General features: G+C 25.7%; 2 protein-coding genes across 2 annotated transcripts; both read left to right on the forward strand.

Moving 5' to 3' along the window:
- Window positions 1–4,607: 4,607 nt before the first annotated feature.
- Window positions 4,608–7,346, forward strand: Phum_PHUM392580 (brachyury, putative; the record flags this gene model as incomplete). Its single annotated transcript, XM_002428549.1, has 6 exons — window positions 4,608–4,777; window positions 4,986–5,081; window positions 5,165–5,468; window positions 5,584–5,707; window positions 5,799–5,975; window positions 6,379–7,346. The coding sequence occupies 6 exons, from the start codon at window positions 4,608–4,610 to the stop codon at window positions 7,344–7,346; spliced, it is 1,839 nt and encodes a 612-aa protein (XP_002428594.1).
- A 3,373-nt stretch (window positions 7,347–10,719) lies between these two features.
- Window positions 10,720–12,720, forward strand: Phum_PHUM392590 (uncharacterized protein; the record flags this gene model as incomplete). The annotated part of the gene is made up of 4 exons (XM_002428550.1): window positions 10,720–10,758; window positions 11,457–11,619; window positions 11,698–12,654; window positions 12,680–12,720. 4 exons carry the CDS (start codon window positions 10,720–10,722, stop codon window positions 12,718–12,720), a joined length of 1,200 nt encoding a protein of 399 aa, XP_002428595.1.
- Between the last annotated feature and the right edge of the window lie 2,171 nt (window positions 12,721–14,891).

Below are 14,891 nucleotides of genomic sequence, written 5' to 3' on the forward strand. Positions count from 1 at the left end.
TGATTTATTTAAAGTAACAAAAAATTTAAAATAATTTCATTACCTTTTAAAGTTCTAATTGATTAACAAATTCAACAACCGTCTAACCGTCTTTTAAAAAAAATTTTATTCAATGTTAATGACAAAGTTTCAAAGGATTTTATTTTTTATAATTATTTAATTTTGATTGACTGGAGGTGGGGGCGGAGGGGTAGGAGGGGGAGGCGGGAGAGAGAGGGAAATTATTAAAATAAAAATTGAATTTTTTTTTTTTTGTAAAAAATGATTGTTTTTCAACGTTTTTTACACACACACATTCACATATCTTACTTGGTTTTAATATTAACGGCATTTCATTGTTCTTTTCGTGACCAACATTTTTATTAGTATAACCGTTCTAATTACTGGTAAAAAGAAACAAGCGTTATTTCACTAAAAATTGGATGATTCTCAAGGTTAAAAAAAATTTTCAAACTTTTTTTTTTTTTTTGCCGACAGTAATAATAATGAATATGTGCTATTTTAGACAAAATACATTTACCTCATGGATGAATAAATGGATTTCAATGTTCGCTTTGAAATTTGAAATTTTACTATGATAAAATGAAAAATTTAATTTTAAAATATTATTATTATTATTTTACAGGATTCTACTAAAAACGGACGACCGGGAATTTTTAGTTTGATTGGCAACAAACACAAAAATAAAAAACGATTGTGCAACAGGAAAAACATATATTTTTTGTCCACATTCAAAAAAGAAAAATTTTAAAATTTTCTTTTATTTTTAGTTTTTATTGGCTTCTTATATAAAATTTGTTGGGCGCTTTTGATGTGTAAAAATAAAAAAATTTCAAATCGAGGATGAGTCAGATGGAAAATTTTAGTCTGATCTCAGAATGATTGATTACTTGTATCACCGCCGACGGGGAAAAAAAAAAAAAAACATTTAAATTTTTCAAAATTTTATTTGAATGGGGGGCGGGGGAGGGTCTCTTGTTCAAAATATGATGATTGAAATTCATACAATTTTCCCAAATGCTGGAATAATTTTGCACGTTTCAATGTGAAATGAAAAAATATTTAAATTTTTGCCTAAGTTACAACTGATCCGATATCACGAGCATGATAATAAATAAAATTTTTCGCAACAGGTTTAAGGTATGTCACCATTTTTACAAAGAAGTCATTGGTTGGTTTGAGGAAACTATTTGATGAGCAAAATTGTATCAAATTTGCTGTAAATTTAACAAAAAAAAAAAAAAACATGAAAGGATTAAATGAAAAAAAAAATTTTTTTTAATTATTATTATTATTTTTATATTTGTTGAAAATTTAAGCGAAAAAAAACGTTGAAATCAACGGTTCGTTACGCCCATATAATTGCCCTTTCGTTAAAAACAGAAAAAATTAATAAAGTAAATTATTGATTGATTGATTGATTTTCCACAGATATTTTTTCAATTCGATTAGGGATCATTTGGAAATTTTTTTATAAATTATGTTTAAATGTGTATTTTACATTTATTTGTTGTTGAACGACCGGGAAATTTATTTTATTAATTTTTTAAACAATGACGACAGTTCAGATCCACAATTTTACAACAACAATAGAATGGAAACAAAAACTTTTGATTAAGCACATTAAAAAGCACAATTTACATGGTAAAAAAATAAAAAATAATAATTTTTATATTTCTAATATATGAGTGTAAAATATGAATATATTTTCGTTTTGATTTTCTAGGGAAACGAGGGAAGATTTTTTTTTTTAACAAAAATCGAACACGCCCATGGAAATGACGATGAATATATCTACGATGTTTTCAAAGGTAGGAAAATTGCATTTTATAAAGGGCAAACTTTTTTTTTTTATGCACAAATGATACAACATCACGTTGAAATATTGAAAAATAAAAAAGAGAGAAAAAAAAGAGAGAGAGAGAAAAATTGTGTTGACTTAATGGTGGTTCAGCTAAAATGCCTTGCACGAACGAAATAAAAAAAAATAAAAAAAAATTTAGTTTGAGTAAATAAAAAAAACGAGTGAAACCATCTTCTTTGACTACATAAATTAAAATTTTTCAATTTTTTCTTATTTGGTTAACTAATTAACACATTATCCGCCCCGGCACGAACTTTGCTTTACATCAACGTTTTAAATTTTTTTTTTTCTTTTAAGATTATTTTTACATGGATTCAAGTCTTTGAATTTTATTATATTTTATGTATCGTGAACTTAAACGATTTCAATAATTATATTATTTTTTATATTTTCAGCAGTGAAAAATGCAACTAATACGCCCACACACACAAACATTTATATATTGTATTTTCATAACTTTTAAACTACGTAAGAAAAAAGAAAGAAAAAAAATGAACAGAAAGTAAATATGAATTTATGAAAATATTCATAAAAGGTATAAATAATGCGTACAAGAGCCTTAGTTTTTTTTTTTTTTTTTAATAATAAATCTTAATACGGTCCCGTAAAAGAAAAACCTTTTTTTTTTTTTTTTAATATCATTTTAAATAAAAAAATTCTGGCTAAAATGTAAAAAAACCGGTTTCAATTTAGTTTTATTATTATTATTATTATTATTTCCACATTGATTTTATTACATAAAAAATAAAAAAAAATTAATGATAATTTGTCACTTGTTTCGTTTTGGATACGACGCTACGGGTTTTTTTTTTTATTATTAAAAACTAGTAATAATCTTAGTAAAGTAAACCTTTTTTTTTTTAAATACTTTATCCCTATTGGTCGAATTAAAAAACGTTAACGGCAGAAAGTTACACGCTGGATAAATTCTATTGGCTGGAATTAATAACAAATAAATTATTGTTATTAATTAACTTTTTTTTTCTCCGGTTTTTCATAAATTTTCATTTTCATGTAAATTCTTGTGGAAAATTTAAACAAAAAAAAAATATTTAAATTTAACAAAGACGAAAAAATTCACATTTCACATTAACATTATTAAAATTTCCACGGTGATATTTCGAATCCTTTTTTTTTTTAAACAAAATTAATTAAACTATTGAAATTATTATTATTATTGATGATAATATTTATATATTTAAGAAATTTTGATTTACTGGGGATCGGATCCAGGGGGTTCGACGGGGATCGAACGAAAAAAACAAAAATGGAAACAAAAGAAGGAGTTGATACGTTTTGAAATTAAAACATTATTCGTCGTACCTGAAATCGAATGCAGTCGGATGAAGGAAGAAAAAAAAAAAAAGAAGAAAAAAAAGAAGAGAGATGGATTGTCAATTTGAAAAGAGATAAAAAATGCGACTTGGTTAACAACAATAAAAAATTAGTATGTCCGTGATTATTTCGGGTTACACATGTGTGCGTATGTGTGTGTGTGTTTTATAATTGTGTGTTTTTAAAACTGTTAATAGATATAATTATATACAAAAATAATAGCAGAGTTTAACCTCTTAAACTTCCGCGTGCTAATGGGGTACTTAAATATTTGCCCATTCATATTCAATGTGTGTGTGTGCGTGCCTGTGTGCGTGCCTGTGTGTGTGCCTGTGTGCGTGAGTGCGTGTGAGTGCGCGTTCCCGTGAATGCGTGTATAAAATATTTTTTTTTTTTGGAGGGAATATTAAAACGAGAGGGAGGGAGGGAGGGAGGGGGGAAAAAAATGGGAACTCATCGGTATTTGCTTTTGCAACATTTTTTTCTTTATTTAATTTTTTTTTTGTTACAATTTTCCAATAATAATAATAATAATAAAATGATACGTATTCATTTAATTAGATTTTAAAAAATAAATTTTTTTTTTTTTTTTTTTTTTTTTAATAAGCGTTTAATCGCAATAAATTTATTTTAGTAGTAGTAGTAGTAGTAGTTGTAGTAGCAGAAACTGAATAATTTTTTATTTTGATGTTAAAAATGTAAAAAATTTTATTATTTAAAGGGAATAATTACGGTCACGGTTTTTTTATTAGGTTATTAAATATACGATAATAAAATAAAATTTTTTAACTTTTACATTAGATATTAAATTTATTTTTTTATTTTATGCGTGACAAGTTCTCCAATCGATGGCGATGGCGGTGGGTGATGTTACTCTACGAAATCCATTCCAAAAAGGTCCCCCCCAAAAAAAAAAATTAAATTCTTAATTGCATTTATTATTATTAATAAATTTAAATACGTGAAAAATGTCTCGTGCACTTGTCGGAATCTTTTCCAGGATTTTATTCAATCGATTATTCAGGAATGGAACCTTTCCGGTTTCCGGTTTTCCGTTTACGACGACGACGCTTGCTTTTCTATTACATTTAAAAAAATTTAGAAAAATTATTTTTTTAGTTTTTATCATAAAATATCTGTCTTGGAATACACATGACGCGATTTCTTGTAAAATTTCTTATTCATTTAATTTATTATCGTTATCATAACTATAATTGCTACTACTACTACTAATTATTATTATTATTTACGATAGTATTCGGTTAAATTTAAAATATTAATCATTGAAGAACATAAAAAAAAAAAAAATGATTTTAATTCATCATGTAATTTAAAAAAAAAAAAAAAGAAATTAAATAAAGAATCAGTAAAAGTACAAATTTGCTACTATTTTAGTATCTGGTAGCAAATGGCACAGTCCCACATACTTTCCGCTGTCGAACCAGATGGATCTTGTGGTAATACTTCCAGGGCAAGAGAACCTTCCGAAGGAGATCTTTTAGTGCAACTTGATGATAGGGATCTTTGGACGAGATTTCGTTCACTTACGAACGAAATGATTGTTACGAAAAACGGAAGGTAATCATAACAATAATAATAATAATAAAACATTATGAAAAATGACATTATTCATATCCATATAATTAAAATAAATTTAAAAATTCTTTAAGTAAGTTAATGTTTTATGGCGGCATTTTTGCATTGAAAAAATATTTCAATTATTATTATTATGATTTTATTTTTATAAATTTTGAAAATAATGTAAATGTTATTTCTATTTTTACAGAAGAATGTTTCCGGTAGTTAAGGTTTCAGTTTCCGGGCTGGACCCAGCAGCAATGTATACCTTACTACTTGAATTCGTTCAAGTTGATTCTCACAGGTTACTAAAGACATTTTCATAACAAAAAAAAAAAATGACAAAAATGAAAAATTGAAATAAAGTTTTTTTTTTTTTATTTACAGATGGAAATACGTTAACGGTGAATGGGTTCCCGGGGGAAAAGCGGAAGCGGCACCTCCAAATCCGATTTACATACATCCGGAAAGTCCTAATTTTGGCGGTCATTGGATGAAAGAACCGGTTTCTTTTGCTAAAGTTAAATTGACGAACAAAACCAACGGAACGGGACAAATAATGTTGAATTCTCTTCATAAATATGAACCCAGAGTCCATTTGGTAAGAGTCGGAGTCGAGCAAAGAAGAGTTTTAACATTTCCTTTTCCGGAAACTCAATTTATAGCAGTGACAGCTTATCAAAATGAAGAGGTAACAAATTTTATTATTATTTTCATATTAAATAATTCATAATGATTTTTCTCTGTCCGTAAAACCGATAAATCGTTGTAATCATTATTAAAATATCGTATTTTTTTTTTTAAAGGTTACAAGTCTGAAAATAAAATACAATCCATTTGCAAAAGCTTTTTTGGATGCAAAAGAAAGACCAGAGAGCGTGTATCAAAGAGATTATCAAACATATCAGACTCAAACACAATATTCTCAATGTACGGTTTAAATTTTTATTTCTTTTTTTTTCAATTTTTTTTTCCCACAATTTAACGTGAAACTTTTTTTTTTTTTTTTTTTTTTTTACAGATCCGAGCACTTGGTTTAATTTATTTCCGACTAATTCATCGTTATACAATTCGAGTTTGCCGGGATGTGGAAGTAGCGACAGATATTCTCCCCAGGGAACCGCAGCATTAAAAAGTCATCGAAGTGTGCCGTACACGTTACCGACAAAAGAAAGTCCGAATCCGTCGGTGGGAACCCGTAAGTTACATTAACCATAAAACCTTTTTTTTTTTTCTCTAAGTTTAAAAATGCTTTTATTTGTAAAATTATTTTCAAACGTAAAACGCGCCAAACAAAAAAAAAAAACAGGTACGTACGTTGGTTTTATTTATGAAACGTGAATACTCGTTAATACCCACAGTAACGTCTTCTGATTGGCTAACAAAAAAAAGTGTGCAAACAAATTCATTGACCGTAGCAAATGAAGTTTAACATTAACGAATAGCAAACGGTTTTATTTATGTATGTTTATTTGAAAAAGGTTTCGGATTGATATTTACTTTTTGGAAAAAAAAATTCATTTTTTGTTTTATCGATTATTTGAAATGAACCGTTTTTTTTTTTTTTTTTTTTGTTATTTTCCTTTCAGTTTCTTACACAGAAACATCGTGCAATATATCATCGAATAATCCGTGGACGAGTTCCGGTAATAATAATAATATAACTTGGCCGGTTAGCACTCTGTCTTCATCCACGCAGTCTTTTGATAGTTTGGTCAGGACTTCCGGTTCAAATTCTCATCACATTCATCATCCTTCGCCGATTCTTCCAGCGAATTCAGTGCTCTCGACTCTTAATCCTGTTATGTCAATGTACAAAACAGATTCTGGTAGTTATGAAAAAAATTTCACAATCACAACTCAATCGAACTCGTTAAGTTTAATTAATTATGATAAATCGCATACATGTAGTGAAAGTTTTGAAAAATATTACCAAAAAACCGAAGTTCCTACCCTTGTATATTCAAATAAAACACCTTCTCCCATAATGTCGAATAATAAAGACACGCCGTCACCGCCGCCGACTCTAGATAATTCCGGTCACGATTCTCCAATTTTGACCAACTATTCCGCAGCCAGCATCATGACCGATTACGAAGTTAAAAGTAAATCCGTGCCTAAGGAACAATCATCAACTTCTGAAATGACATATTGGAACAATCATCATCATCATCATCATCATCATCACCATCACCAACAACAACAGGAGCAGCAACCGCAGCCGCAACAAGTTTCAGAAAATACACTTTATTCAATAAGTTACGATTATGGGAACGAAGAATATTCAAACGTGACACCCGTGTCCGGTGATTATCAGTTAGACATGTTTAGAAACGAAGAAAATAATTTAAAAGACAAAATTCAATATAACGAATCATATTATAAAACCACCACCGATTTCAGAATAATAAGAGTAGAAGATTCTGATGAATATGACAATAACAAAAGACCTGAAGAAGATGAAATTAAAATTAAATTAAAAACACAGGAAGAACAAGATAATGTGGAAATGAAAGAAAATGAGGAAAAGTCCCCGAGGGAAACTTCTTGGACGAATTTAAGTCACTAAAAAAAACAAAAAAAACAAACGAACCAAATAAAAAATAATAATAATTAACTTATGTTAATATGAGAATAAAATAATAAAATTATTACGATTTTTATTATAAAAAGAAGGAACCATCCGAGTAATTTTAATTTGTAAAATCATTTTTAAATATAATTTATATAAACATTTGAATTTTTCCTTTTTGTTGTGATCATTCATAAAGTGTAATAATGATACTATTTCTAGGCATATTAACAATACGCGTGATATTTTATTTTATTCTCATGTTATTCTACTTAAATTTAAAGAAAATTGTTATTTTTCTTTTTTTAAGAAGGAAACATTTTCCTTTTAATATACAAAAAAATTTTTTAAACGCCCGTTAAATTTTGATTAGGCTATTTAAGTACAATTCAAAATTGAAATTGCTTATATATATATATATATATATATATATATATATATATATATATATATTTTTTTTTTTTTTGTTTTTTAGTATCAGTCACAAGAATTTTATTGATAGCACTCGAGATAAAAAAAAGGCGGGAAAAAAATGTGCTTCGTTCATATTATTTGTTAATATTAGACATGATAATGTAAACAAAATTATACGAAAGAAAAAACTTTTCATTGGAAAACTCGTTTGAAAAAACCGTTCGAATAGAATTTTCTTTTTCCATCCTCTAACACATTCAATGGAATTTTTCTCTCTCTCTCTCTCTCTATTTCAATTTAAAAAGTCTTCATTTAATATTTAAAAAATTTTTTTGTTGTTGAGGGTCGACAAGTCGGATTCAAAAGAATTTTTATTTTTATTAATTGAATTTATAAATTCGTATTTGCATTTAATTTTAAAAAAAAATTTACGTTTTATGCATTCTTTCATAAAAAAGGTAATAAAATTTTTCATATGAAACAAACCATTTGCAATAAAAAAAATTATTCCCTTTTTTTTCCTTAATTTGAATTTTTCTTTTGAATAAGGATAATTAATAATAATAATAATATAATTATTGCGTTTTGTAAACAAATAATTTTTATTTAGAAAATTTTACATTTAATAATAATAGTAATTTACAAAATAGATAAAATTAAACATTTTTACTTATCCACAAAAAAAAAAAAATTAAAATTCATTAATTTTTTTTAATAACATTTGATCTTGACCATGTTACTTTTCTGTCTCTCTCTCTCTCTCTCTCTCTTTCTAAAAAAAGGAAAACGAGTTTCTTCCATGCATTTTTTTTTAATTTTCTTTATTTAAAAAGAAAATAAATTATAAAGTTATTATACATAAAAAAAAAAACATTTATCGAGATATATATATATTATCTCACTCGTTATTATATAATTATATTAATATTAATATTATTATTATTATTACTTTATTTGAATATTAAAAAAAAATTGATTTTATTATTTACGTTTGTAAATTATTGAATTAAAAATAAAAAAGGAAAACTCTTTAATGATAATGATTGACTTTGATTCAGGTAGGGATGATAAGACGGGATCTGAGATACGTAGGAAGTTGTTTGGTGGAAATTTTTAAAAAAATTTTACTTTTTCTTTCAGATGCTGAACAAAAATCAAACGAAGAAAAAATTCTGGAAAATTTTTACTTTTTAAATATTCACTCAAGGACATCAATCACTCTTACATAAAAGTTGAAATTAAGAAAATGAACATCATTACGCGAAAAAAAAAAATTTTTATGAAAAGGTAATCTAGAGAGAGAGAGAGAGATAAAACATATTTGAGTGTAAATGTAATCCAGGATGTGACATCATACTTATAATTGAATCTTCTCCCCCACCACCCCCCCAAGAAAAAAAAAAAGTTGAAAAAGTTTACTGAACTTGGACTTTAAAAATTCAAATTGATATTTAAGCAACAAGAAAAAAAAAATAAATAAATAATAATAATAATAATAATTGCGTGTGAATGACTGACATTTACTCACACTTTGACACTATAATTCCATCAACTTTAATAATAATAATAGTAAATGGAAATATTATACATATATGTAGATTAAAAAAAAAATGAAAAATATTCAAGCGCCATCAATTATTATTATTATTATTATTATTATTTCCCAAATTTTATGTCCATATATATTCTTTTTTTTTTTTTGAAGGTCTTTTAGGTTCAATGCTAAAGAAATCGATTTTTTTATTTAATATAAAATCAACTTGTTGTCCTACGCTTTTATTATTATGCAACGACCCTAACGTGTTTTCTAGTTTCAACCGATGATGTTTCATAATGGTTTTTTTTTTTTTTTTCAAAATTACATCAGAAATTTTTTTTTTGAAATCTGTGTACTGAAAACACTTTTCTTTAAAAAAAAAATTTTTCATTGTAAGGCTCGATATAAACCAACATCATATCCTTCTTCTCTTTTATATTATTCGAATCAAATTTTACGACAGCAAAATAAAATAAATTACATGACTTAGACATGTGAAGAAATTGATAAAAAAAAAAAATTTATAAAATGTTGGAACGATTCCCAACAACAACAAAAAAAAAAAAAAACTCGAAAAAAAATTTTTTTGTTTCCAAAAACGGGAATAAGGTGACATACTAACGATACATTAACGACTGCGCAATATCAAAATTCAAATAATTTTCAATTAAAAAATTCTTTCTTTCCCCCTCAATATTTGTATTTATTATTATTATTAGAGTAATTAATAATAATAATAATTAATAATAATAATAATAATTTCCAAAGGATGATTCGATAAGCGGATATTTATCCAAGTCGGTTATAATTTAAAGTTAAGAAATCATACATGTGTTAAAGGACCATAAGAATAAAAAGGAGGGGCTGGCTAAAGTTAAATGCCAACGCAAATTGCCACCAGTTGCTTATTAGACCTCAGGGTCCATTCTTCGGCTATGTATGACTTATGCTGGCCGCCACATTGCTGAACAAGTTTTTCGCGCGTTAACACTTTTTCACTTTTTTTTTTTTTTTTAAAAAAAAAATTTGTGCCGATAAAAAGTAAATTTTTTGGTTTTATTTTTTTTTATTAAAAAAGTTAAATAAATTGAGTGAACAACGTTTGAGTTGTTTTTTTTTTTGTAAAGTTGTTGTATTAATTATTTAGATCAAATGAATTATATCATTACAACTTTTACTTATGATAATAATACTAATAGGGAAATAATTTAATAATAATAACAAAATTTACTTTTTTTTTTAAATAATCGGTTAATAAAAAAAAAAATAAAAAAAAATTTCCCTTACAGGTTAAAAAAAAACCGTCAACTATTTTCAAAATAGTCGTCGTTACATAATTTTTTTCCTTTCATTTTATTTAAAAACTTTTTATTTATTTATTTATTTATTTGTGTGACGAAAAAATCAACATTTTAAAATATGGAAATAACATCATTATACGTTGGATTATATTTTTTGGTAAGTAAATAAGTTTAAAAAACTTTTTTTCTTTTTTTTGTTTAAACTTAAATTTTTTATGATTTATTATAAAATCGTGTTTGTTTAAAATTTATCCTTGTTTAAAAAAATAACATTGAACCAATTTAAAAAAAAAAAAAAAAAAAAACTTCATTTATTTCATAGAGTCCGAAAAAAAAAAGGGAAGGTCGAAATGTCAAAAAAAAAGGATCAGGATAAGGCCTCTCTCCTCCCTTTTTTTTTCTGAATTACGTATCGATAAAAGGTCGTACATAAAAAGAAGGAAAACTACCCCACCTTTATATATATATGAATGAATAGTTACTGACATATTCAATAAATGATTGATTGATTTAAGGTTGTTATAAGCAAAAATATAATTATTAATATTTTCTTTCTTTCCTTTTTTTTTTTTTACAAAAATGGAATAAAATTTAAAATATTTTGATCTTATTTATAATTTATTATGTTGTTTACCGAGGTCGCGACCTTAAAAAAAAAAAAAAAATTATATTTTTCTTTATTTGTTTAACTATGTATTTAGTTAAAATTATTATACTCCACCTTTTTTTTAATGCAATCGATATGATCTATATATTCTATATTTATTTTAAATAAGTATTCAAATAAAATTACGGATTAAATTACATAATCGTTAAATTTTAATTTGATTTCTTTTTTTTTTTTTTTTTTTCTAGGCTTTTTTATTACATTTAACAACATGTAAAGTTGAAAACCAGAACGATTGGAACGGATCGATAAATAATCAATATCATATACAAACCGATGAAGGTGATGAAAGATATTTTAAATATCAGACTAAATCCGGACAATATAGAAAAGAAAAACGTTTACAAGATGGTAAATTTCCTTTTTTCTTGTTTTCTTTTCCTGTATAATCGTAATTTTTAATAAAATTAATTTTTTTTTTTTTTTTAGGTACGGTTATCGGAACTTACGGGTGGATTGACCCTAATGGCTACCTACGACTTCGCGACTACGTTGCCGATAAACAAGGATACAGAATAGTTAAAACAAAATTAATTTACGTAGGCGACAAATCAAAAGATGAAATTCCAACCAAAAGTATTAACGAAAAGTTTTTGTCTTCCGAGAATGGGCCTCAAGAAGAATTAAATAATAATTATATTCCGAGACGCCCGAACGCCCACCACCCATCTCAACTCGGCCATGAAAATTCAAAAGCTTCCGCACCTTTGTTGTACTCCTCCTCAAAGCCGCCTTTGGCTCATATCCTTACAGATTCTTCCTCTGGCTCATACAACGTACAACCACAATCGGATATAACATCCCAATACGAAACAAATAATAAATATTCAAACGATGATTTCGGTATCGCACAAGTTTCTTCGAGTCCTCTTTTAACAACATCACCTTTTCGACCTTTGACGGTTTCTCCACTTCCTCCCTCCAATTATTATTATTCCGATGATTTAAACGATAATTTATTTTTGAAATCGACAAATCCCGAAACCCTACAAGTATTGGCTCCACCTCCTCCAATTTATTATACGGCTCTTCCGAGCAATTCCAGAGAAATAAGAAGAAATTTTATAACAACCGATAATGTAAACAACAACAACAACAACAACAGAGGGTACGTAGGAAACGATAAAGAGGAAGAAGAATCTCCTCAACCATACGATGGTATTTCAACGGTTGAAAATGGTTTCCGATATTTTTTACCAAGACATTATCACGAAGAAACTCAAAGAAAAGACAAAGAAGAACGAGTGGGTAGTTTTGGTTATATTGATCCTTTCGGTATAAGACGAGTCATTTATTACAATTCTTCACCTGGAAAAGGTTTCGTTCATAAGAAAAATAACAGATACGTGGGTTTTTCAGCCACACCTTACGATCCCAGGCCAAAAAGTATAAAATAATTTTTCTTTTTTAGCTAATATTGAAAAACATTATTCGACATTTTTTTTCGAATGAATATATTTTATATATTCATATATTCTATCGTTTGAATTAGTAAAAATTTAAATTTTAAAATAACAAAATAAAAGCTTTTATAAGATTTATGAATTGCAAAAAAAAAAAAAAAAAAAAAAAAAAACAGATTTTTTTCTTAAAACGATGTCGACATTGAACGACGGATTATTATTATTATTATTATTATCGAAATCCGAAAAAAAAATTATAATCATTAATTTATCACGAGAACAACATTTATTATTAAAATAAATAAAAATTAAAAATTTGTCTCTTGAAGACTGATAAAAATTAATAATAATGGACAGAGATAGAGAGAGAGAGAGAGAGGGGGGGGGAAGAGAGGGGGAGAAGTTATTTGAAGTTATTTTAAAAATGGCCAAAGCTTCCGAAAATATAAAAAAATTAATAATTTTATTTCTTTCTTTTTTTAATTATTTATTAAAATTATTAAAAAAATAAACAATTAACAATAAAAATTTAATTTATTTTCAAATCCTCATTCAAAACGTTTCGGTATGTAATAATAATGATGATGATGATATTGATGATGATAATGATGATGGAATGAAATCTTATTGAATATTAGTTTATGTGTTAAGAACAAATTGAGCATGATACTTTAATTTAATAAATTTCGTTTGTTTTTTTTTTTTTTTTCCAATTAAATAACAAAAAAAAAAAAATTTATTATTATTATTATTATGACACTTAATTTGAATTTACCCCACGCTATTAAAAAAAAAAAAAAAAAAAAATGTGGGATTTTTATGTTTAGTTCTAACCTTGCCATAAATTGTGCAAAACAAAAAAATTAAAATCTGATCTAATTTTTTCTTTTCTTTTATATTAGTAAATAAAAAAAAAAAAACATAAGAATTAATTGATTTTAAAAAATAAAAACAAAAACATAAAAACTAGATTCCATATTTGGAAAGGGAAAATGTTTTTTCTTTTTTTTTTGTAAAAATGGATTTAAATGAATTTTTTTTTATATAACCAACCGTTTTTTTTAAAAAAAAACGAGATTTTAAATTTCTTTTTGTTGTTATTGCAACTGAATAGTTATATAAAAAATAGACAAGATGACCAACTCCTCTTATGATAATGATGATTTTTTGGTTAAAACTACTATTTTCTTTTTCTCAAATGACATACATAGATTTTACTCTACGTATAAAGGTAAAATTAATTAATAATTATTAACGCAAGACTCATTATTATTATTATTATTGTTTATATAAAGAATTCTTTGACAATTTTCCGACTATGGAATCTTGTCTTGATCAATAATAATAATAATTATTATTATTGTTTTTTTTTTTTTTTAAATACGAACGTTTTATGTAATTTTAAAGAGGAAAACAAATCGTGACAACTACTACTTACCTTTTTTAATTCATTCTGACTATCTCTCTCTCTCTCTTATAATGAAAATAATAATTAGACATAAATGATAATAAAAAAAAAACGTATTATTAAAATTATTTTAATTTATTGGATATTTTATGAATGGATCGACACAAATAACTTCAAAAAAAATTTTTTTTTTACACTCATACCGAATTACGAGTATTATTAATATTAAAATAATAATAATAATAATTTCCCTCATTACAATAATAGGGAATTTTTTTTATTTAAAAAAATCATAATAATTAATGATTTCTCTCATCAAATTATAAAAAAAAAAAAAAAATGTTTATCAATAACTATTATTTTACATCGAATTAAAACAAAACGCTCATTCAAAAAAAAAAAAAAAATTAAAAATATATACAAATTCCTTAATATAAAAACAAAACAAAACGAAAAAAAAAAAAATAATAATGATAATGTGGAATATAAAAAAAACTGTCGCAGCATCAGCATCAGCAGGATTACCAATAATTCAATTTTTTATTTTTCAATTTTTTTTTTTGCGTTTATTGTAAATTCATTAACATAATGACCTCGCAAAAATATGTATGTATGTATGTATGTGTGTGTGTGTGTGTGTGTGTATGTATGTGTGTTCGTGTGTGTGTGTGTATATTAAGCAGGATTACAGAAGACAAAAAATTTTAAATTATATTTATATTTACAATTACAAAATAGGCACAAATTTATTATTATTCCCTTTAACTTTTTTTAAAATTAACGAATTCCTGGAATAAAAATAATAATAATAA

This window comes from Pediculus humanus, genomic scaffold, assembly GCF_000006295.1.
Source record: "Pediculus humanus corporis 1103172107879 genomic scaffold, whole genome shotgun sequence".
Classification (NCBI taxonomy): Eukaryota; Metazoa; Arthropoda; class Insecta; order Psocodea; family Pediculidae; genus Pediculus; species Pediculus humanus.